This window comes from Cervus canadensis, chromosome 33 (assembly GCF_019320065.1).
Source record: "Cervus canadensis isolate Bull #8, Minnesota chromosome 33, ASM1932006v1, whole genome shotgun sequence".
Lineage (NCBI taxonomy): Eukaryota > Metazoa > Chordata > Mammalia > Artiodactyla > Cervidae > Cervus > Cervus canadensis.
The window spans coordinates 24,318,789-24,344,478 of NC_057418.1; the positions used below are offsets into that span (position 1 = coordinate 24,318,789).

Consider the following 25,690-nt stretch of genomic DNA (forward strand, 5'->3'; position numbering starts at 1 on the left):
CTTGTTTTCCCAACAGATCTGTTAGAGTCTCCTTTCATTTACCTCCCACCACTGTAATATACAATCATCTCGCTGGGTTATGTATAATGTGCTGGTAATTCACTTCACCCCCTAAATCATATGTTAATGAAAAAGTCTATTTCAGCTGTGAACACAGTAGGTGCTCAGCATATCTACCTGAATTAATTCCAATTTATTATAGACAAACAGGTATCTGAATCATAAAGCAACCAGAAGAAAAAAAAAAGCTTCCTCATTCATTTAATCTCAGTGGATTTGACCAATGAGGTATACAGTGAAGTGAACTACTTCCTTTTCAAACTCACAATGTTGTAAAGGAGCTATGTGAATGTCCTGAAGTCAGTGATAAAGGAATTAGGAATCCTAGAACTGCTAACTTCCATAGTGTTAGAGTTAAGCCTCTCCGTCCATGCTTCAGTTTACTCTCAGGGGAGAGTGGATATTTTGGGGAAGGTTAAGTTTTAACTTCAAGACCCACTAGCCAAACTTACAGGGAGATGGGATTTCCTTTTGTGGTGATGTAAATGTTTTGAAACCAGATAGAGGGGGTTGATTTTAAGACATTGTGAAAGAACTAAAAGTCACTGAACTGTACACGTTACAATGGTTAATTTCATGTGATGCGGATTTCACTTCAATCTAAAAAACAAAAAGATCTAGCAGCTGAATATGTCTTTGATCTGTAACTCGTTTCAACTGGTGGCCAGCTGTTTCCTTCCCTACAGCACCTGACTCAAAACTAAGGAGAGGAGATGAAATGTTCCTCTTTGTGTTTCTAACTTGTGTTTACAAGGAGGGCATGTGTATGACCAGTCTGTGGCTTAAAGTACCTTGAGCTTTTCTAAACTGACTCTGGGGAGAACATGGAGTGCACATTTGGTTCAACAAGAAAGGTGAACATGAATTTCATTGTGAATTTCATAACCGTCTTCATCAGCTCAGTCCATCTCAAACTTTGAGAGGTTATATATATTAAAGAAACAGAACCAAAATAACCTCAGAGCTCTACCTCTAAACCACCACTGGGTTCAGGTGGCAAAGATAACATACATTCACGAAGCATTAGCTGCCCATGATAATGAAGGTCCCATAACATGCAGAACAGCCACAAGTCAGCATAAGAACTGCATTGATGTCTTCAAATTAAACCTATTGTTCAATTTCAAGAGAGTAACAGGAAGGGCACAAGACTCCACCCAAATTCAGTAGATTTAGACAGGTGTTTAAAGGAAAAACATAGGAATTAGAGTAGCTCTTTAAAGAAACGTTACTTCCAAGAGTGTGTTGGGGAAAAGAAAAAAATTGAAGTATTTTTATTAACTTTTAGAAAGTGCTGAAATCATATTGGCCCCTCTTACCCACATTCCATTGGACTTTATTTAAAAAGAGTAATTCTCGAAGTGTACTCAACAGTCCCACAGATCTGTCTCTTGCTTCAACAGCACTTGGACGGAACATACCCAGGGATGCCCCTTGCCCCAGCCTCTGACCACCCTCCAACTTTTTTTCCAGTTGCAACCTTTGGCATCAGCCACTCAGCTGTCCGCCATCACCAGGACCAGCCACCACTTTTTGAGTTTAACTCCTTATTACTGATCAACCATGAGCTCCCAGATTCATCAGTATTACTCCACTGAGGTGGAGGCCGCCATCAACTGCCTGGTTAACATGCATCTGCAGGTCTCCTACACCTCCCTCTTTCTGGGTTTCTATTTCGACCGTGATGATGTGGCTCTGGACGGTGTGGGCCACCTTCTTCTGCGAGCTGGCCAAGGAGAAGGGCAAGGGTGCAAAGCATCTCTTGAAAATGCAAAACCAGTATGGCAGTCACGACCTCTTTCTGGATGTGTGGAAGCCATCTCAAGATGAGTGGGGTAAAACCCAGGATGCTTGGAAGCTGCCCTTCTCATAGAGAAGAACTTGAGCCAGGCCCTTTTGGATCTGCCTGGCCTGGGTTCTGCCTGCGCAGACCCCCACATCTGTGACTTCCCAGAGAACCACTTTCTAGATGGGGAGGTGAAACTCAACAAGAAGATGGGTGACCACCTGACCCACCTCCGCAGGCTGGCTGGTCCCCAGGCTGGGTTGGGCGAATATGTCTTCAAAAGGCTCACCCTCAAGCATGACTAGGAGCCTCTGGAGACCAGTGGCCATTGAGGAGTCCCCCTAATGTCAGGGCTGCCTGAAAACCCTCTGCAGCCACTAGGCAGCTTTTTAACACTCTGGAGCCCTCTCTCAAGCTTTGGACCAAATGGGAACAATAAAGCTTTTTTGCAGCATCAAGGAAAAAAAGAGTAATTCTATCGTATCTTGGGATTCTTAAAGTATCATTTCAGAAGCCAAAAACCAATTTAGATATTATGATACCATTAGCTTTCCATGTGGGCAGCACTGTCCCAGAATTTGCAGAATTTAGGCACAGACAGCAAAAGTTAGCAAAAGTAGGTCAGATGGAAAATGTTAGATTTGTGGTGATACAAGAAATCATACATTATTTATATTTCTTTCCCTCTCCTTAGAATATTAATATACTTGTTAAGTTCAAATGATGGGTAAGCACTGAATTAGAATTACATCTCCTCAGTGCTATAATTGTTAGCATCACCACTCTCAATTTAGAAAGGGATGAAAATCATGTGGTTGGCCTTAATGATAAGAAAAGACGCAGGATAGTTTCTAATTTATAATACTTAGCATTAATGTGCAATTTTGAGTTTTTGCCATTAGATCCCTTAAACAAAATAATAATTCTGCTGTACATTCAGTTTGTGTGTGTTTTCATACTAATGCCTGAGAGGCGGGGTGATGCTGGTGATTGGGAGTTAATTTGCATCTTAATTATGAACTCTGGAAAGTCAAGGCAAACCACCAGGATGCTACTTTCAGTTACTAAATATTGTGGGACCCAGTAAAGGGTCTTTGGGAGCTGTGGTCTGTCACCTGGGACACAAGAAGGATGAGCCCTGAACCAACACAGTGATCAGAAAGTACCTGAAAGCAGAGAGTCAAGTTTTGTAAACCCTCTTCTGGGACGCTAAGCCTGTGACACTTAGATTCACTCTAATCAAGCCTTTGGACAACTCATCCCCCATCCTTTTTGTGCGTGCGTGCCAAGTTGCTTCAGTCATGTCTGACTCTGCAACCCTATGGACTGCAGCCTTCCAGGCTCCTCTGTCCATGGGATTCTCCAGGCAAGAATACTAGAATGGGTTGCCACGCCATCCTCCAAGGGATCTTCCTGACCCAAGGATGCAACCCATGTCTCTTACGTCTACCTGCATTGGCAATCAGGTTCTTTACCACTAGCACCACCTGGAAAACTCCCCAATCCTTTTTGGTTGCTTAAAAGAAGCCGTAATCAAATGCACGGGTGTTCTCTGCTGTACCTGCTACTACAGGTACAGTGAAGGGTTCGAGAGGGTGGGGGGCAGACAGAGCCCCGGGAAGCACACTGGGGCCACCCGGAGAGCCCCCCTGGTGACAGTGAACTGGATGTTCACAATCACAAAACCGAGGTATCAGTTAAAAAGGACTGTGGTGCTCAGGGGAACGCAGCATGGTAGTAACACAGACCTCAGTCCCTGACTGTCCTTGTGATCAGCTTCATCCAAGTAAACAAAGGTTAGTTTTAATTTCATATTTTTATAGCACCCTCCCCAAGCCAAATGGACTGTGAGTGACTTTAAGATAGCAGGAAGACCCACAGACCGTCATTTTACCAAAACAAGGCCTATAAAGATGGATGCTGTACACTCTGATGTCTATCTTAAGAAGCTACAAGAGTGTCAAAATCCTGAAACCACTATTTCTCAATGCTGTCTCTAGATGAAATGTTTTCACTTTTGTGTTAATACTTCAAGGCCCTTTATTGTAAAAATAGTACAATTTTATCTTGGACTATACATATAAACAGGCAATGTATTCCAAGGTTACTGTGGGTTCCAAAACTATAAAGATATTAAGTAAAGACAGAGTACAAAATTTCATTCTTAGAGCTGACAAATTTCCCAGTCATTATTTGATAGACACATATATCATGCTTTCATAGCTCTAAATTAGCATCTAAAAGTAGCTCTCATTTCCTCTGCCTTTGATAGGGCTGTCATATGCTTCTGAGATCTGGTCAGGGGCAGGCAGCATTTTCCTGTACCACAGTGATTGGATATTTAGGTGACTGCACGCCTCAGTGTCTTGGGCCCAGTTACACCTGCTTGTGCATTAATAGTAACCCGATAATGTTGCTAAAGCATTAACCAGACCGTAACCTATGCACTTAGCAGGCATTTTAAAGTGATGCATTTCTAACAGCAGTTGAGCTAAGTTAACGTAATCATCTTTTCTCACCTAAAGCTGAAGCATCGTCCAGTGTACCTTTATTTTTTTTCCCAGTGTACGTTTTAATAAATGATTCAAGTTCGGGACAACCGCAGGATTATAACTTGGAAACCCTTCTTCTTCAACTGCTTCTTTGCCCACTGAAGTCTCAGAGATATTCTAAGTGATAAGAAGGTACTGGGGACGCACTCAGTTGCTCAGTCGTGTCTGACTCTTTGCAACCCCAAAGACTGTAGCCTGCCAGGCTTCTCTGTCCATAGGATCCTCCAGGCAAGAATACTGAAGTGCATTGCCATGCCCTCCTCCAGGGACACATGGCTAAGTTTCTTTAAACAACTCACTGGAAGTCCAGTGGCTAGGACTCTGTGCTTCCACTGCAGGGGGCATGGGTTTGATCCCTGGTTGGGAAACTGAGATCCCACAGGCTGGGCAGTGCAGCCAAAAAGAATACATTCATTAATTAAAAAAAAACAAAACAATACCTAGAGAGGGTAGATGTTATAAATAAAAGGGGTGCCTTTTATTCTTATGATAATAGTTTAAAACGAAATAAAAATAATGTGGCAACAATAAGGAAAGACAGTTTATGTAATAATAAAGGTGAAAAAGCAACATCAAGGCCTGAATTTCTTTCTTCCCCTCTTAGATCCCTCCCTGAAGCAATGATGGAAACAAAACCACCACTTGGAATCTTGCTGACTCTGTAACAGCTGATACAGTGAAATATGCCAGCCTGCTCTCTTATGTCCGGCTTGACCAGTCAGTCATAAATAAGGGTGCACCAGTTTGATCAAGCAGGAAGCTGAAGCCATGGCTATTCTTACCTGATGTTCGGCCATCTGGCTCTCGGGACTCCTGCCCTGCTCTGGACTCTCACTGAGTTTCATCTCGATGGCCTCCATTTTCGTGGAGATGGACTGGAGGGAGTCCTGGTACTTCTGCTGGCGTTCCAAGGCTTCATAGAGTGTGCGCTGCTTCTCGCTGATCTAAAGAAGAAAAGGGATATTACCAAACGTTTCCCACCCCTTATCTTCTAGATTACGATATTTCTTTCCTCACCGCTTTACCTCTGTGACTCAACAGAGGCTATTCAACTGTACATGAGATGTGTAAATATTAGGCATTTATTTCATAAGACAATCACTAAGGAAATCTGGCGTCTTGCGTGTGTGCTCAGTTGTGTCCGACTCTTTGCGACCCAGGACTGCAGCCTGCCAGGCTCCTCTGTCTCGTGGGCTAAATAACCCCACATTTGGCAGACTTACCACATTCTTTAAGGTTTCCCAAGAGCGCTGCAAATCGTCCAGCTTTGCAGTGGCAGACGGCTCCAGTCCCGGTTCATACAGCTCTTGGGGTGGCAACGTGCTGGGGGGGACCTTGGCAGCATCGGTCTGTAACCTCTCAGGAGACAAGGCTTGGTAATAAGCGATGTCCTGTGGGAGCAAGGCACGTGTTAGATTCAAGAGGAAGACAAAACTTGGGTCACTGTGCTTGTCACGCAGAGGAAAGTTTTAGGATTCATACCTGGCCCTGGGGGCTACAACCATCAAAGTTAGTAAACTCCTGTGATAAGAAGGTCATATCAAAGCACATTGTAGTTGCTTTCAAATTTTAATTCATATAAAAAGCAATTTACCAATATTTCAAGTTGCCAAAACTCATTCCTATTTTATATTTGGCAAAATTAAAATACAAAGAATTTAACTGGTATACACACTTCAAGACTGATCAATCAGAAAAAAAGGAGAATCTAAATGATGTGTTTCCTGAAATGTTGATTAATATGTTGATCAGTTTTGAATAATTTTTAAAAACCTTTGATTTAAATACATTTCAAACTCTGAAAAGTTGTTTCTCGGGTATAGCCAGATTTTCAATATTTGAGTTCTTTATTCACAGATATTAATTTAAATATCTTAGATATGTTATTTAAATATGTCTTAATTAAACATGTTAATAAATGTTACTTAAATTATAAATATATTAATATTTAATAAGGGGAAATGTAATGGGGAGGTTAAAACTACTCTAAGAAACAAATAATAAAGAGGTTTTCTTCTATTCAATTCCTGGAAGAACACAAGAAACAAAGTGGATGCTGAAATAGGAGGCTTTTGAATTTTTTATTTCTTGGGCAATAAGTAACATGACATATTTTATTAGTATTGATAATAGAATTTACTATCAATATACATAATTCATATGCTTTTAATTGTTTTCATGGTTGTGTATATATTTATAGAAATTGAAGTGGGGAGTACTGTTTATATTGTGGAAAATGCTATTATAAAGTTCACAATTTCACAGTTGTACTGTTTAAGATTAAAAACCTGAGCCTTATTGATGATAATGTCTTGGTAGAAAGTACTGAGGGCCCCAGATGCCTGGGAAGAACCAAGGCAACAGCAGGAAGGAGCCTGGTGTCTTGCGGTCAATACTAGGGCAGAAGCAGGGTCATATAGTAGAATGAGTTCAGACAGGAGTCTGACACTGGAGGAGTCAGGACACCTGAGACCCCAGGTGAAATTCACCTCCTAAGTAGTTAGAGAATTGGATCCTCATAGCTCAGTTAGTAAATCATCTGCCTGCAATGCAGGAGACTCAGCTTCGATTCCTGGGTCAGGGGGATCCCCAGAGAAGGAACTGGCAACCCACTCCAGTATTCTTGCCTGGAGAATCCCATGGACAGAGGAGCCTGGTGGGCTACAGTCCACGGGGTCACAAGAATCTGACACAACTGAGTGACTAAACCACCACCACCACCATAGAATTAGAGCAAGTCACTCACATCTTGTGCATGGACTCCCTCATCTGCACAACCCTGGGTGGATTCGAGGATTAAATAAAGTGATATCTGAGTGGCCATGAGACCTTCTACCATCTTCTTCTTATTGCTGAGGCCTCAGGTAAGTCCTCCACATTTATTGATGACACTGAAGCATGGTGACTAGTTCCTTTTCATCCCTAACCCTGTCACTCATCTCAAGCAAATCATCTTGGTATTTTCCAGTCCCTGACAACCTTATATCCATCCATCCTTGCCCACTTACCCTCCTTGAACATGATAGGCTGTCATCACTGAACTGATTCACCCTGAGTATATTTCTGACTAAGTGATGTAAACCCTTTTCTTGCCAACAGCTGTGTTTCCTTTGCCCCTTTAACTTTTGCTTCGACCACTTGGAAAACCCCAACTATGACTCAATCCAACTTTTCCTTAGAGAATGCATGTGTGTGTGCACACATGTGCACACACACACACACAAATTGGGATATTTCTCCAAATTCTCAAATTTTCAAAGGTCTGTCTATATTCAGACTCACCTCTATTTCACTCTTTCTAGCCCTCTTGAGCAAAGATAACCCTCTTACCTACCTCTGCAATCTCATCCACCTTCCCTTTCTCAAGGATTTCGGTTCATTAATATCTACTCCATCTCCACTGACTTTCCCCTTAGCATATAAATAAGTCCTTTATGTCTGAAAACACCTACACACAGCCTTCTTTGTTTTTTTTTCTTTTAGAGTATCATATATTAGAAAGTTCTACAAATCATAACATAATGACTCATTACATACAAATACAATTTGCACACGTTTATAACCATCGCTTTCTCCCTTTTGCTTCATAATTCAGTTTCTGAAGATGGTAGTTTACACTTAATATGTTCTCCTGTCCACTTCTAAATACCCAACTGAGCCTTAATTCTAGTGACTCCACTAAAAGTGCTCTGGCCATAATCATCAGTGGCTGTTTTCTGTGATATAAAATGATTACTTTTCGAATCTTCTCTTGCCTGGTTTCTCACTGGAATTCAGTACCACTGATCATCCCTTCTTGGAAAAGACTTTCCTTTTAACCTTTCTGTTCTCCTCTATCTCTCTCATCATTCGGTCTTTCTCTTTTGTTTTGTGGACTCAAACATTGCTGTGTTTATGAGCTCCAGACTCACATAATGAATTGTACAAGTTGATCCCATAGTCTCTTCAAACTCAATACTTGAAAAAACAAAACAGACAAACCAAAAAACCACATGGAGGATAAGAAATGGATTTAGGAAAAATGATGACATTTTGTCCATCTTTCAATGAATGGATGAAGTTTTATCCATCTTTCTAATCACCTCACTTGGGAGGATGTGAGGATGAAGTTCTATACCTTTGGCCCAGCACAGGTTCAAGTTCATGTTACAGTGACAACTTCCTAACTCTCAGGTTGCAAACTGGCAGCCTGCAGGTTGCCTCTAGCCTGCATGTATTTACAGTGTTCTAAATTGTTTCGAATTTCTCTTCAACCAGAAAGGGAGCTTTGGTAAGAACCCTGATTCATGGATTCCCCTGCAAACCAGAAGACAGGTAAGACAGACGCATTCACACGCACACAGTAATTCTAAGAGAGGAAAGTCTGCCTAGTTCACGTGGGGAGGCTCTGTCAGGGCCCCACAGTCCCCCGGGCTGTTTCTGTCATTTACATCACCAGTAAATGACTGGTGATCAGTCATCAGTCTGAATGACTGGACCAGACACCAGCCTGAGTAAACTTTTGTCCCTCACTCGCTTCCCTGGCTCTAGATTTGTCCATTACCATCCTCCTGTCTACACCGATACTGAAGAATCTGTTCTAAAGCTCACTTCTGTTCAGAGCTTCTAGTTTAATTCCTTCAGTGGTTAACTATTAGCTCCTGGACAAAGTTTAGATTCTTTTCTGTGGCATCAGGGTGTGTTTCCTATATCCCCCCCAGCTTCATTTCTCCTCCCATCTCCTTCTCCAAATCTATGCTTCTCCCATTATACTGACGTTATTTGCAGTTGCTTTGCTGGGGCATTTTCCTTCCTGCTGCCTGAAAAAACTTCCTATGTGTGCTTCTTTCTGTCTGAATGACTTCTCCTCACTCTAGAGCACTCCACCTGTACCTGGTTAAACTAAAGGGGGGAGTCCCCGACCCCCTGAACTCCAGCCTTGTTTAGGTACTTACCCTCTGTCCTTCCTTCACATTCTGCTTCCCACCCTCACAGCACTTGTCCCACTGCATGGTCTACCACGTGTTTGCCCTCACACAGACGATGAGCTCCTTAAAAACTGTGGACGTGTCTGAATCTGAGCATACCATGGAGTGTTTTTGCAAGTAACAGGCAGGTATACAAAGTCATTGGACTTCCTTGGTGGCTCAGTGATAAAGAATCTGCTTGGAATGCAGGAGACTCGGATTCAATCCCTGGGTCAGGAAGATTCCCTGCAGAAGAAAATGGCAAGCCACTCCAGTAGAGAATCCCATAGACAGAGGAGCCTGGCGGGCCACAGTCCATGGGGTCGCAAAGGGATACTTCTTAGCAACTATGCAACAATAACATATACATTCATAAAAAATTGTATACATAAAAGCACTTTTTTTTTTTTTGCTGCATTGCATGGCATATAGGATCTTCTTACCTCCTCAACCAGGGATCAAAGCTATATCCTCTGCATTGGAAATGCAGAGTGTTAACCACTGACCACAAGGGATGTTCTCTAAAACCACTTCTTTAAACTCTATTATTTTGCTTACATGGATGGTATTAATAGTATTATGCGTGTCCACAAGGAAAAGCAAAAAGTTGTGTTGATGTAAAAATTTTAAATACTCTATTATAAACAATGAAGGCCCAAAGAAATAAAATAAAATAAATTTGTTACAAAAAAATCTGTCTTCTGGCTTCTGTGTGTGTCTCAAATTTCTTAAAATAATTTGAAAATATCACCTTTTATAGATTAATAATTTGCATCTATTTGAGGACTACATAGATTTAATAAAATAAATTGATCAGTTCTATAAGTAACTACTAAATATTTGTTATAGTGAGGAATCACCCCTAGAAGTATCTCTTGTTGGTTACATGTCTACATTAAAGGAGTTATTATCTAGCAGATTCCTAAGGAATCTTAGACTTCTAAAATTGGAAACTGCTACATTTTGATTCCTTTTCCAGTCTAAAGCTTTCACAATGTGGTGAATTAAGTAGCTCTGCTTCCCATTATAAATGAGGGACTTTCCAGGTTCATGCTGCTTAGCAGAAGACGTGGGATCCATCCCCAGCTTTTAAACTGGAGACAGGGATTCTACCCACTACAATACTGCTCTTTTCAAACTTCTACTTCCCTCAACTCTTCCGAGGAGGAGCCCAGGTCTCGGCTTGCTTTTAATAGGATCAAGAATCCTGCAGCAAAGTCTGGGGATACCTCATTATTTCTCTCGTCAAGTAAACTAAACCGCTATCACATTTCAGCTAATAACTACTGTCAGAGACAGAACACCCTGACGGTGGGGAGATCAGTTAGTTATATAATGGAGATCTACTTACAGAAGTAGCAAGCATACAGTCTTTTTGTTAACAGCTGCGATTTTAGAAAGCAGTTATATTTGGCCCTCCTTTGAAACAGCTGTGTACATTCTGTGCAGTGTTTTGAGTCTGCAAACTGGAACTTATGGGAATTCTAAATGCTTTCCTCAGCTTCAAGAGAAAGTTTTGTAAATGCAGGCATCACTGGCCATGTTGCAGTATTTGTTCATTTTCCTCTGACTTACATCACTCGACGAGAATTGCATGTGGCTGGAATGACGGGGTCAATTTGTTTGAATAACACCAAAGCATAACTCTTGCTTTTTAACAACTTCCTGCGAGTAAAGTTGTCTGACATGAATGAAATAAAGATCTTTTCCCCCTAATTTGCAAGACCATATAATACTATGTCAGGTTAATATTAAAGTTTAAATTAAAGTTTTCCTGTGATTTGGGAGGGGGGTCAAAATGGGATTAAGACAAAGCACAATTTTGCTCATGATTTGGAGATTTGATTGAGCTTGACAGGTAAAGCAACTGTAATGAAAATGCTTGCGTATTGTATCATTTACAGAAGACTTTCACGTGTCCAAGGAAGGACACTTCATATGGTGCAGCACTGAGATGTATAATTTTAGAAAAGGGATATTCTTTCCAGTGTGAGTCCAACGGTCAGTGTTCATTGTTCAATTTGAAAATTTTAAGAACATTAAGCCCACCGTATAGGATACATTCTCTTACACAATAAAAAGCTGACTCTAGCCATATTTCTATGATTCAGAACACATCATCAAAGAATGAGTAATTCCTATTTTAAAATCAGAATTTAGAAAACAGTTTCTGAAATCCTCCTGAACACTGTGAACTTCTCCTTTTTTAAAATTTCCCCTAACACTTTTGTTATTATTCAACCTAAGGCCACTTTTCTCACTCAATTATAAGGCGCTTGAAAGCAGGGGCCACTGCTGATCTGCCCTCTGTTATATCTCTGAATCCTAGCACAAGATTTCACGCCAAGCAAGCTAGCTAGCTGATAATGAATGAACTGATATCTTTCTCAGAGCTCCATAGATTTTTACCAAGAGAATTGTTTTATCGAAAGATTTCATTGCTTTCTTTTCCTTGTTTGGAGGGAGGCGGGCTCTCTATATCACAGAAATCCTATTCTGAATGCTTCTGCTTTAAAATAAAATAATATGATTGGTTTGTAATATAGCTTACAGAACATTTGCTCTGGTCAATGCTTCTTCCTTGATAGTAAATTTCAGCTTTTTGAACACAAGTAATTTCATAGTAAAGCAATTAAAAAATTTTTTTTGCTCTTTGGCTAAAGAAAAAAAGAAAGCATTATTCAATATGCATTAAACAATTTTGATTATTGTAAAAAATCCTTTTGATTTCTATGCAATATTTTTCATGAAAAAATTTTGAGATATTTAATTTAGTATAATCTATATTAAATGGAATGTACACTAAAAAGACACCTCATAACAAGAAGCTGTTGTCCCCATCTTATAGAAAATAAAACTTAAGGTTATCGACAGATAAGAAAACTCAAAACACATATCTAGTTAGGCACTAATGTGTATACTGACAGACGGCCTTTAAATTGGTTGGCAATTAGTAAATAATGAAGAAGTCTTTGTTATATTATAATATAGTGAAGATAAATTTTCCATCTTCAAAATCCGAGCTGGCAAGTGTCAAAACTTTGCTCAATGAATGTTAACAACAGCAATAAAATCATGTTATTTTACAAAGGTGACATGAACATTTCATTTTCTATTAGGATGCAGTAGTCCATTACAAACAGCTGTTAGATGCTAAAGCCATAATGCCTTAAAACAGGCCCTTCTGCAGCTCTTGTTTCTGTGACCTAATTTTTGCTCATCTCATCTCAGTAGCCCAGGAGAGATGGTAGGTTAAGCCAGCATGGGTCTCACATGATAATCACAGTTTATGCAAGTGTCACACCCAATGGTGTGATTCTCAAAGTCTACGATTCATACCCACAATCTGATAAGAACAGAGAATGGAGTCCTGCATCCATTCAGAGATCTGGGCTAGAGGAACGCCAAGGGGGCAGTACCTGGTTAACAGAGGCGTCTGTATGAGCCACAGGTGAAGGGGAACGACAAGCCGGCGGAGAGGAGATCTCACTGTTGGTTCCCTCCTCCCCAGATTCCTCAGTGACAGGTGACAGCAAAGTGTGACAGCGACCTGCAGTCATCTGTCACACAGAACGCGGCCCAAAGGAAATCGGTTAGTTATGTTAGCAAAACACCTGCCCAGGCACCAGTCAAAACAGTGATAACCACACAACAGAAGTCAGAGTTACTGAGATCTCAATTGATATACACATTCTGTGTGACTATTTGCAAGTTTTGTCCTCAAGTGACTATGACGCTAGGGGCCACTGTAAAACAAACATGGGTAGGGGATACAAGTCACATTATGGAGTTTCATTGTCGATTAAATATTTCTTTAACTTATGTTCCTTTTCTTGACTGTTTGTATCTTTATACATAACTATCAAAAATCACAAATCATACAAATGAGAGAAGGGTCTATGAATTAAAGCTTGGTCTTTTGTAGGTATTTCAAATTCCCAATATTCCAGCGAGATAAATGCACCCAAAGTAATATATCACAAAAAGGGGTCAGGTTTGGTTATACACTACTGAAGACACAGTACATATGTGTGAAAATATAAGTGCTGGAAAACAATGAATTAAGAAGATAATGAACTCATTTTAGATGCACAGTGATGGGGGAAATAACATTGCAGATAGAAGTGAATGGAATTAAAAAAAAAAGAAGTGAATAGAATTTATCTTGATCTAAAGTTAACCACTGGATTTTCTATTATCTTATTCTTCTAATAACAGCTTTTCTTCGATATGTTATGAAACATTTATACAACAAAATAGGCAAACACACCTAGTCACCCAGCGTGTTAGCAGGAAACACACACACACACAAATATGTGTAGCGTGATTCTCCCATTCCCCCAGAAAACTAAAAAACTGTGCAAAGGAATTTTTTTTGACGCTCAGAGCCTCTAAGCATTATTGCTAAATTATAAACAAATGCAGGGCTGACCTTCAGCACGTTAAGTAATTCACGAGTCTCAAACAAACAGCTTCGTTTCAACTGCCACTGTTTACAGTGTCAAAGACTGGCCTCGGCCCAAATGCAGTCAGAGAGTTAAGGGGACTGTTCCTCAGTTCTTATCTGCAAGATCCCTAGTACCAAGCCCCCCAGAGGAGCTTTAGCCACGAGCCAGGAGGCAGTAGGAAGGGAGCGCCCTGGCAAGCCGGCCTTGACCCTTACTCACCATGACCACAGAGGGGTGGGCCGAGGTGGCGGGGAGGAGCTCCCCGTCCAAGTCCTCCGTGCCCTCCGCCAGCCCCTCCACCTCGGTCACCGTCAGCAGCATGGTGGCGTGCTTGGCTTTCATGGTCAGCATCTTGCACTTGGAGTTCAAAGAGGCGATCTGCTCCTGGTAGCCCTTGATTTTCTGAGCCAGCTCCTGAGGAAACATTTCCCCCCCCCGCCTCCGGGTGTCACAGCAGCATCAGAAGGAAACCGAGCTAGCAGCGTTCATCTTCCTCCGGGGCTGGCCAATGAAATCAGAGCCGCGCCAGACCGAGCGGCGGGGAGGCAGGATGTGGACGCTGCGAGCGCCGAGCCTGCCTGCCGCGCGCCCCGAGCCAGCCCACAGCGCGGCGGGGCCGGGAGGGGCGGTGGGGACCGCGCGGCGGGAGGCGCGGAGCCGGGCGGCCAGGATTCTAATCCCGGAGATGCTCGGGGCTGGACTGGCATTTGGGTAACGTTAGGGACTGGCAACTTTCTTTGAAATGCCTGAGGAATCTGAAATTGCCAGATGGTTCATGCCATGGAAATTAGGTCATGTGATGACTAAAACTGCCAAAAATGCAATGCTCGGTTCTTACCATCTCGAATAGGTCAAACAGAGCAGTCACTTGTGACAGACGAGTCATAAAGTAAACTGCTCCTGAATTCCTGTGACCCTGGCGAGTTGTTTTTTGCAGATAAGCTAAAGACTACTTAGGAAACCCGTATTTTTGATGCATTTTACTCCCCAAAGAAAATTTTGTGCATTCGTGAAATTTTCCCTCATGCACTCCATTATGCCTCTAATGTTTCTGATGCCTCAAACTAGAGCTTTGAACTTGAAGTTCTGTTAAATTTTAATGTCTTTTGATTTCCTTTGTTGGTCAAAAAACATTGTTTTGAGAGATATAGGTTTTAAATTTATTGAAAATATATTCTGAAGAGCACATAGCTCTTAAAAAACTAATATTATAGTATTAATAATCTAAAATGGTAATCCTAAAATGTTAACTTTATACTTTCTTTACTTCAAAGATTAAAAAATGAACATGTAAGCATTCATTTTTTTTTACATTCATGTAAACAAAAATATTAATCTTAAAAGTACAAAATCTCTGCTTTTTTTCTTTTCCTTTTATTTGGCTTCTTCACTTGAAAAGCTGTCATTTAGTGTTTGTACAGTACACATTTTGTGAGTCTTTAAAATGACACAGTATGTGTATACACTCAAATGAGAGCTTTGAACTTGACATTCAAACCAGAGCTTTGAACTTGAAGTTCAGAAACAAAATAACACAGAATGATACATGTGTATATACATACATGTGTATATGTATATGAACACACAAACACACCATTTTGTGATGGCTGTCATTTTGCGTTTCCCCTCCCAACCAAAACCGACTGTGTCGGTGTGTAAGGTTGTGTAAGGGAAAACAATCCAGAATTCAGCTAGCAGCCTGTTTTCTTGACTTCTAGTAGGAAGTACAGGAATTTTTTAATCTAGGATTTAAAAAGTAGAAATCATCACTTCTTTACCTTTCAGGGTTGCAGATACTTAGTTAAACCTAATAGGATTTTTTTTTTTTTTTTGGCAAGCCACACAACTTGATGGATCTTAGTTCCCTGGACTGAACCCAGGCCGCATTAAAAGCACCAAGTCCTAGCCACCAGACTGCCAGGAAATTCCCCTAATAGGATTTTTAAAATGATTAAATAGCTATTTATCACATCTGCTTTAGTACCTAACATACAAATACTCTATAATAACTAGTAAACATGTTGGTTTGAAAGTCATCTACCAGCTTACTGGACTCCTTGAATTCTGTTTTCAGCTAAAATTTTGTACATTCGTGAAAATTTCCCTCATATACTCCACTGAGCCTTCATACCATGGCTGCCCATCCGGTAGAACTGACTCTGGGAGAAGCAGAGTCCTTCCACCTCAGTCCTTCCACCATTCGTGCCCACAGGGATGGTCACATCCCCTACGGCAGTACCCTGCTCAGCACGCTGAGAGCAGATGCCCATTTTCTAAATCAATGTTCTCAAATTATTGGGTATAAAACTCCTCTGAGTTGCTTGTTGGCAATGCAGTTCTGGTCTAGGCTCCAAAAGGTTTTGATTTATTAGGCCTATGAAAGTCTACCTTTTATCATTAGTCCATGAGACTCCCTGAAGAAATAGGTCTCTAGAACTTTCTTCTGTAAGAAGAAACCTGCCAATATCCCAGGAGCTTTGTGGGTTGGGGGTCAAATTCACTAAATTAAAATGGAGCATGCATGGGTTAATGTGTTCTCCATGCTCAGGAAGCATAGGTATGTGTAGTTTTAACTGAATGTTTCTGAAGATCACGACAGGGGATGAGTGTACAGGTCGGAACTCGGGTACAGTGGCTGCTCTAAGGGAAGGTGCCCTCTGGGCAACCACCTGCGCCCAGGAGTATGCCTTCCGAGTCACATGGAAAGCAGGTCTGAGAGTCTCTCCTATGCTTTAAAGTGACAGGATCACTTTTTTTTTTTTCAAATTAAATGTAACATTTTAAAAATTACAGGAAAAAAATGTGAATTCCCTAGAAATGAACAAATGATTAGTTATCTTTACGAGTTAAAATTAAGTACATGGAAACTAGCCTTACCTCAAGATGAAAATCCATTAAAAACAGACAGAAAAAACAGGAAAAAACATTCTCCCAGAATTCTCTGTTATAAATCAGGTTCCCCAACACGCCCCCCCACCTACAGCCCTCCACAGCACTTTCCTTCCTGTGTTTGTTTTACACAAACAATGAAGCTGATGCAGGACTATGTCATTATAAACATGCAAATACACTCTAAATCACATGCCCAAACTAACACAAGTCTGCACTAATGTTTAGAACTGGGAGAAGATGTAACAAAATGAACAGATCATTGAACAGGAGCCAGAGGACAGTCTATGGCTAACTCTGCTGAGAGCTGGTAAGTCATTTATTCTCCTAGACCATCATTCTTTTTTTTTTTTTCAATCTTAGTTCCCTGACCAGGGATTGAACTTGTGCCCCCTGCAGTGGAAGCTCTGAGTCTTAACCACTGGACCACCAGGGAAGTCCCCAAATGTATCAGATTAGAATCTGCTTTCTATCAGTTACTATATCTGGAAGCTCAGGAAGTCATTCTAAAAAATTAATGTCTGTTTTCTTATCAGTAAAATGGAGACAATTCACACCCACAAAAAATCTTAAGCTCATTGGGTGTTTGTGAAAGATAATCTGAAAACACTGTAAACTGTCTTAAAACACATGAAAGAACAAAAAATCTATAGTAATGATATTTATTGTCATTCCAGATAGATTAAAAAAAATATTTTCTGTGCTGTGATTGAAAAGTTGTTGCAACAAAATTCTGGATCTTACAATGTGGGATTAAAAGTAGTTTCAGAATAAATGTGTATTATGAAGTCTAATGTATGCCTTATATATAATTTTTAAGTATTTGCAAAACATCTTTTCATTTAACCAGTGACAGAAGAGAAATGAATAGTTAACATAGATGACTAGCTACAGTATAGGAGTAAATAGAGTGGGATATTTATTTACATTATTTTATAAATCCTACATGAATGTGATGCATTGGATGTGACAAGAAATTAAAGAACTGCATTTGCCAAGGTAGGGAACAGGGGAGTGAGATTTTCCAACAATTGTTGTTATTGTTAAAAATTCAACAATTGAATCTTATGAGAACCTTTATTGGGTTTGGAAAGTTTTGTTGCTCTTATGAGAACACAGTTAAAATAGAGCAGATGGAAGGATAAGCTAAATGTCTATCCTTGGCACAGAGAAAGAAGACACGCCCTCCCCTAGTAACTTTCCAAATTCATGATGCTGTAATCAGCCACCAAGGAAGGAGTAAATATGACCTATACAGGATTTAACAGGTCAGGAAAGGAAAGTCACTGCTCTCCTGAAGGAAGTGAAACACTCGAGGTATATGATCTTTGAGACCAGGTTTGCACAAAGGGTCAAGTCCTAAGGTCATAATGATGCCAAAGATACAAGGAAGGAGGCATATCTGAAAATGGAAAAGCTGCTAACAGGCATAACACGGTAATCATCAAAACCAACAATATGAGCCATTCACTGACTTTGGTAAAAGGAGGTGAAATGACCTATACATGAAAGAGCAAATGGTTTCCTCTTTAACATGAAATATCCCTTCTTTTTAATGAGGCTTTGAGCATTGCTGTTCCTTATAATCTGTAAAGACAGGGAGTACAGGTACTTCTCTGGCAGTCTAGTGGTTAAGATGCCATACTTCCAGTGCAGGAGACACAGGTTCAATCTCTGGCCGGGGAATTAAGATCCCATACACAGTATGGAGAAGCCAAATGAATAAATAAATAAATAAAGAAGACAGGGAGTACACTGTGTTTTGGTGTATGAATTGTGAGAATTCTGCTGGAAGCAGTCAGTCGATCATGGTGGAGACAGACATGTCATGAATGTTGTGTCTAAAGGTTGTGGAGTTAAGTGGAGGACTCATGCTCCTGGGTCTTAGAGAACATCAGCAAAAATAGCACTCAAAATGCAAAGACAGCCAAAGAGGCTCTCCAAGAACCTAACACATTATGCGCCGGACAAGGAAAACCTTTCCACTTCATCTGCTAAAAACCAATCACATATTCTCACCAAGCCAGGGTCCTGCCCTTGAACTTGGCTTGCCTTACCTCATGCCGAGAAATCTGGGCTTGCAGTTCCTGGATGTTGCTGGTGGCCACAGGCTTATCCTCAATCTCTCTGTGAGCTCCTTCTATGAGTTCCTGGAGGTGCTGCATTTCTTGCTCATATTGTTCATACTGCACCACAGCCTCCTTTGAAGGAAAAAACAAAAGCATAGACAATTATCTATTGATATCAATAACTCTGTGTGTGCGCCTGTGCTGCTGTCTGACAAACTCTGGTGTTAATGTCTATTTACCCATGAGTCAAGGGAACAAAAAAATGACGGGGAAAATTCCTAAATGATTCAAATTCCCAGTTTTCTGCTGATATTTCAGAGCCTTCTCTCTAAAACATTTTGTCAAGATTATTGATGGACTGAACACAGTTGTGTGGGAGAAGACTCCTGAGAGTCCCTTGGACAGCAAGGAGATCAAACCAGTTCATCTTAAAGGAAATCAGTCCTGAATATTCATTGGAAGGACTGAAGCTGAAGCTGAAGCTCCAAATACTTTGACCACCTGATGCGAAGAGCTGACTCATTTGAAAAGACCCTGATTCTGGATAAGATTGAGGGCAGGAGGAGAAGGGAACAACAGAGGATGAGATGGTTGGATGGCATAAGCAACTTGATGGACATGAGTTTGAGCAGGCTCCAGGAGTTGGTGATGGACAGGGAAGCCTGGCATGCTGCAGTCCATGGGGTGGCAAAGAGTCAGACAGGACTGAGCGACTGAAGAGAACGGAACTGAAGTGGTTAGATCCTCCTTCTTCTCCTTATTGTCCTAGAGATGACAATGTTATGGCCCAGAACACGGTAGAAAAGTAGTACAAAAAACATGATTACTTCATTTTTCTGTCAAGGAAATTCTGTGAGGGACTCAGCTAAGTGCTGGAATAGGAGATAAAAAAATGAATGAAGTACGTCATTTTTAGCAAAAAAAGGTGGAGAATGTCTAGAGGTTGTCATACTGAGTGAAGTAAGTCAGACAAAAACAAATATTACATGAGATCACTTATATGTGGTATCTAAAAAAAGTGGTACAAATAATGAACTTATTTACAAAGCAGAGAGTCACAAATGTAGAAAATAAACCTGTGGTTATCAAGGAGGGAAAGATGGGGGATAAACTGGGAGACTGGGATTGCAGATTCTTTGAAGCCCATGTATAAAATAGATAACTAATAAGGACCTAGGGCTTCCTTGGTGGCTCAGATGGTAAAGAATCTCCATTCAATGCAGGAGACCCAGGTTTGATCCCTGGGTTGGAAAGATCCGCTAGAGAAGAGAATGGCTACCTACTCCAGTATTCTTGCCTGTAGAATCCCATGGACAGAGGAGCCTGTCGGGCCAAAGTCCCTGGGGTCACAAGAGTTGGACATGACTGAGCAACGAACACTTTCACTTTCACACAAGGACCTACTGTATAGCACAGGGAACTCTACTCAATACTCTATAATGACCTATAGTGTGGGTATATGTATATGTATTAGTGATTCACTTTCAGTTCAGTTCAGTTCAGTCACTCAGTCATGTCTGACTCTTTGCGACCCCATGGACTGCAGCATGCCAGGCCTCCCTGTCCATTACCAACTCCCGGAGTTTACCCAAACTCATGTCCATTGAGTTGGTGATGCCATCTAACCAACTCATCCTCTGTTGTCCCCTTCTCCTCCTGCCTTCAATCTTTCCCAACATAAGGGTCTTTTCAAATGAGTCAGCTTTTCGCATCAGGTGGCCAAAATATTGGAGTTTCAGCTTCAACATCAGTCCTTCCACTGAACACCCAGGACTGGTTTCCTTTAGGATGGACTGGTTGGATCTCCTTGCAGTCCAAGGGACTCTCAAGAGTCTTCTCCAACACCACAGTTCAAAAGCATCAATTTTTCTGCACTCAGCTTTCTTTATAGTCCAACTCTCACATCCATACATGACTACTGGAAAACTGATTCACTTTACTGTACACCTAAAACTAACACAACATTGTAAATCAACTATACTCTAATACAAATTTATAAAAAATGAATGAAGTTTGACTTCTACACTCAGGAATTTACTGTCTAACAAATCATAAGATAATGCAAGAAGAGTTGACCAAATAAACCATTAGTGGTTTAATGAGAGGGCATGCATACAAATTTTGGATAAAGTAGGTGAAATATTAATTGAAAGCAGATATGAGATAGTTTCATTTCTTCCTAGTAAGTAACTGGTCTCTAGGGTGAAGGGACTAAGAGTTATAGCTGGGTGTACTTCTCAGGCAATTAAATACATCATGAGCTGAAATGTGAAAAAAAAATTTCTGTAGTATGCCTTAGCAGTAAAGTCTTATTACAAAGTTCTAGATGATTTTCAGATGAATAATAATATGAAAATATATGATTGAATATAAAATTAACCTTTACAAGTTTTTTTTTTATAAAATATATACATATATACATATGCTGCTAAAAGATAGTTTTCACCAAAAGATATTTTTAATAGATCTTGCCCCAGGCATTTGTGGGTGATCTAAATGATAGCATTTCATGTCCCTATTTTATATAATCACAACAAGCTGTCAGAGTTAACACTCTGGATGTGTTCTGATGGCTGAACCCACGCAAGCGCTAAGAAAAGCAGCCCATGACTCATCTGCTGCCGCTCTGCCGGCGGGGTGGGGAGCGCCTGCACGTGCCTGCATGATGTTGCACTGCTGGATGGCCGTGTGCTGGAGCCGGCTGGCCTCCTCCTGCAGGTGCAGGGCCGCGTGGCAGAGCGGCAGGCTGGTGACCACGTCCTCGGGGATCCGGAGCGCGCTCTGACAGACCTGCACCGCGTGGACTTTTGGCTTGAGTGACTCCATCTCAGACAGCAAATGCTGAAAGTGCAAGTTTGCATTTTAAATTTAAAAAGTCTTTATGTATACAATTTGACATCAATTTATTGATATAAAGTATATGTGGATATAAAATATACATTTTTTTTCCTGGGACTTTCCTGGTGGTCCAGTGGTTGAGATCCACCTTCCAATGCAGCAGACTCAGGTTCGATCCCTGGTCGGGGAACCAGGATCCCACATGCTGTGGGGCAACTGTGCCCACACGCCACAACTCGAGAAGCCCATGTGCCTCAATTTCTGAGCCCATGTGCTCTGGAGTCTGTGCTCTATAACAAGAGAGGCCCACACACCACAACAAAGACCCCGCACAGCCAAAAAGAGAAAAAAAAATACATTTTTCCCCATTTAAAAGATATATTCTAAAATATTTTAAAATTTTACATTTTAATAGTTTATTTCAAAAGCAAGAGATATTAACTAAATGACAGGTCTGTCCAAAGTTATAAAAACTTTTCCAGGAATTTTTTTTTTTTAATACTGCATACACTGCTCAGACGATAAGTTTAGAAATCACTTTTGCTAACTATCATTTCTTTTTCAAAAATATAGCTCCCCACTCATTTCCCCTGAATTATTTTTGCTTGCCTGTCGGTGCGAGAGCTGCTCCTTGAGACTTAGACGTCCAACTTCTGGAGAAGTCAGGGTCGTCTGGGCTTGCTCCAAAGCAACTTGTAAGTTTCTGAGCTCTGCTTCAAACTTTTTCATATCCTGCAGAGTAAAGAGTGACATCAATGTTGATATACAAGCACGTGAAGTTCAAACTCATAGGTGGAGACTAGTTACATGTAATCAGGCAGTGAAACAAGAGGGAAGGGGGCAGGATACAACCATTAAAACAATGACATAGCCATAGGACATGATAAAAACTGGTTAGAACCAACTAGGTCCAAGATGGGAGAAGATCTGACTTCCAGTAGACCTTGAGCCTCCTTATAGTCTATTGGTAATACATTAGCATCTAAATGACACATGCATCAGCACCAGAACAGTTTTGAGGCCAATCATAAGTCAAAAACTGGGTGGTGGCCAAGGTCCTGGAAATCCCCTCTTCTCCCCAAAATAATTGGAATAATCCTCCCACTCATTAGCCTATGAAACTTCCCAGCCCATAAAAATGAACCACGATATTTCAGGGCTCTCTCTCACCTTCTAAGATGGCCCACATTCTGTGTAGTGTGTTTCTCTCGAAATAAATCCACTTCTTACCTATAACTTTATCTCTCACTGAATTCTTTTTGCTTGAAGACATCCAAGAACCTCAGATTCACCAGGAACAGCATGACCCCCTACAGGGCCTTCTGGGGCAGACCCTTCCCCCATACCCTCTATTTTAGCTCCTCTTTGAAACACCCAGATAATAGTATCTGATGTACATTTCCTGACTTGTTTTACAGGTGTTAAAATCCCCCACCAAATGGATGGTGTTAACTACTTGAAGACCAAGAGCACACAGCTCCAGGCGTCCTGGAGCTTAAGGACTGATAATGTTAAGCCACCATCCTGTCACCTCACCATCAGCCAATCAGAGAACTGATCACAAATGCTTCAAAACTCTGAAACCCTTCAAGATGTTATGGGTTTTTTGAACATGAGTCATCTGCTTCCTTGCACGCCCTGTAATAAACCTTTGTCTGCTTCAAACTCCAACTGTATGGTACTGTGTGACCTCACCATGCCTCAGGCATAAGAGGGTAACATTCATAGTCAAGAAGGCTCATTAGAGGTGAGCACTCTACCTGCACTTTCTGCCACCATTTGTTTTTACTTTAAAAATGTATCTGTGTATTTTATTTTATGGTCACAGCATGTGGGATCTTGGCTCCCCGACCAGGGATCGAACCCACGTCCTTTGCATTGGCAGCACAGAGTCTTAACCCCTGGACTGCTAAGGATGTCCCATCATTGTTGTTTTTAATGATGTATGTGATGTCGCTCAGTCATATTGGACTCTTTGCGACCCCCTGGACTATAGTCTGCCAGACTCCTCTGTCCATGGAATTTTCCAGGCAAGAATACTGAAGCAGGTTGCCACTTCTTATTCCAGGGAATCTTCCCAACCCAAGGATCAAAACTGCATCTCTTGTGTCTCCTGCATTGCCAGGAGGATTCTTTACCACTGTGCCATCTGGGAAGCCCATAATGATAGACTTTTTCCATTTAAATAACTTTTTTTTTTTTTTACCTTGGCAGCATCGTGGAGACTCTGTAAGCGAATTTTGATCACCTGTCGCAGCTCCTCAGTCTCCCGTCCCAGGTCTGCCACTTGCTGAGACATTGTTTCTGTATGGTACACACTATCGAGGCACTGTAATTTCTCAGTCATTGCTTCCAGATCACTGTGAATATCTTCAGATTCTTCTAGCATGGTCTAGAGTGAATTATCAACATCCAGGACATTGATAAGTAGGTAAAGAGGTAATCAGTACAGTATGGTGTAAAGACCATTAGATTGGGAAAGGGATAAGGAGATTTAATTTACATTTCCTGTACACACTGTGTAGGTTGTGTATTTTATTGTGTTTAAACTTCACAGCCCTGTGCCTGCTTCCCACTTCCTGTCACCCTCTTTTCAGAGAAAAAGAAATCAAAGTTTAGGACCTGTAAACAATCTGTTGAGGCCACATGTGTTGAACCATCTGCCACCCCAAGCTGCTCCCTGGTGAGAATCAGGACAGGAATATTCTAGCAGTGGTGATGCTCTGAGGCATTGGGTGTCTTCATCAGCTCACTGGCCTCTCTTTTCTCATATTCAACTAAAGAGAGGCTTTTCAGCTCTCATATTCTATAGCTAAGCTCTAAGCATATGTGAATCTAAGATACGAAAATAAGACACAAACAATAGAAGTGAGACAAAGGGGTAGAAACTATTCGGGATAAAACAAATCCCTTGTCATTCAGGACAGCAGCATCTATTGAGACTAACAATCATATGAATAATATGCAATAATAAGCATATAATATGTGTTGTGTGAGTAGAGTGAAAGAGAAGAAAGGAAAAAAAAAAGAAAGAAAGAGAAGAAAGGGTTAAGGATGCCAGAAATGAGAGGTGCTATTACCTGTAGGAGGGTTGGGAGAAGGCTTCCTGGAAAAGTCACATCTGAGCTAAGTCAGAGAATGTTTGTACTTGTACAGATGGAGAGGAAGAGGAAAGACCTTTTATGTTGAAGGGACAGCATAAGCAAAGGCACATAGGTGAGTGGGCACAAAATGTGCAGTTCCTGGGGCATGCGATGTGTAAAGAGGAGAAACAGGAGGTAGGACATTACTCTTTTGCAATAGATCCCTTTTTTTTAAAAGTAAAGTACATCATTTTCTCTCGCAATATCAAATACATGTATTATATAGCATATATTATAAAGCTTAGAAAATATTGAAAAACAAAGAAGATAAAATACTCCACAATCCCATACCCCAGGGATGACTTTAAGTAAGGGATAACTGCTGTTCAATTTGGGTATAATGTTAGGTGATTGAGATCATAAGATACCTACAATTTCCTATCTTTTTCACCTGGCATTAAAACACATGCATTTTCTGTGCATTGTGTTTGGATAAACTCAGGCAGTTTTCATTCATTCTTAAGGCAGGCAGGCATGAAAGAACTCCCTGGAACACTGTGGGCAGGCTGAGTTCTCTCCTGAGCACCTGTGTGAGGTCACCACCAACACCTGACCTCTGTGCCCCCATGCCCTCGATGCACTCAACCCAGCCACCTGCCCAAGTCAGAAAAACCCGGCAACCATCCTGGGCACCTCTCTCTCTTTTACCCACATCCAGAAGCCTCCAAGTCCAGAATTCAGTTATGTAAAGCCCCTTGATTTTTGTCCTCTCAGCCTCCTAAGAGAGGCTTTGTCACTGTCTACTGGAATTCTGAAACCACTGTCTATGTTGTCTTACCTCCATCAATCTGTCTTCCACAGGCTTCTAAGCCACCTTTCTTAAACTATAAGTCTGAGCTTGTCACTTGCCTGCAGAACGTCTGTCAAAGGCTTACAATGACTTCAGGAGAAAGGTCAACGTCTTCACAGGCTCTCATGACCTCTCTTTGTCTTCTCTTATCTCTCAGACCTCTTTCCAG

At 41.1% G+C, this 25,690-nt stretch overlaps 1 protein-coding gene and 1 pseudogene across 3 annotated transcripts in view; one reads left to right on the forward strand and one right to left on the reverse strand.

The window, feature by feature from the left end:
* Positions 1-25,690, reverse strand: part of SYNE1 (spectrin repeat containing nuclear envelope protein 1) — a 474,926-nt gene that overhangs the window by 157,639 nt on the left and 291,597 nt on the right. For all 3 annotated transcript variants that reach the window (XM_043457157.1, XM_043457156.1, XM_043457158.1), the window contains 8 exons: positions 23,795-23,980; positions 22,198-22,320; positions 21,409-21,591; positions 18,739-18,882; positions 14,012-14,206; positions 12,764-12,904; positions 5,622-5,789; positions 5,181-5,342 (listed from right to left, as the gene is read on the reverse strand). In XM_043457157.1, coding sequence (XP_043313092.1) covers positions 5,181-5,342; positions 5,622-5,789; positions 12,764-12,904; positions 14,012-14,206; positions 18,739-18,882; positions 21,409-21,591; positions 22,198-22,320; positions 23,795-23,980 — 1,302 coding nt within the window. The remainder of the gene's footprint in view (positions 1-5,180; positions 5,343-5,621; positions 5,790-12,763; positions 12,905-14,011; positions 14,207-18,738; positions 18,883-21,408; positions 21,592-22,197; positions 22,321-23,794; positions 23,981-25,690) is intronic.
* On the forward strand, positions 1,624-2,151 carry LOC122434025 (annotated as a pseudogene).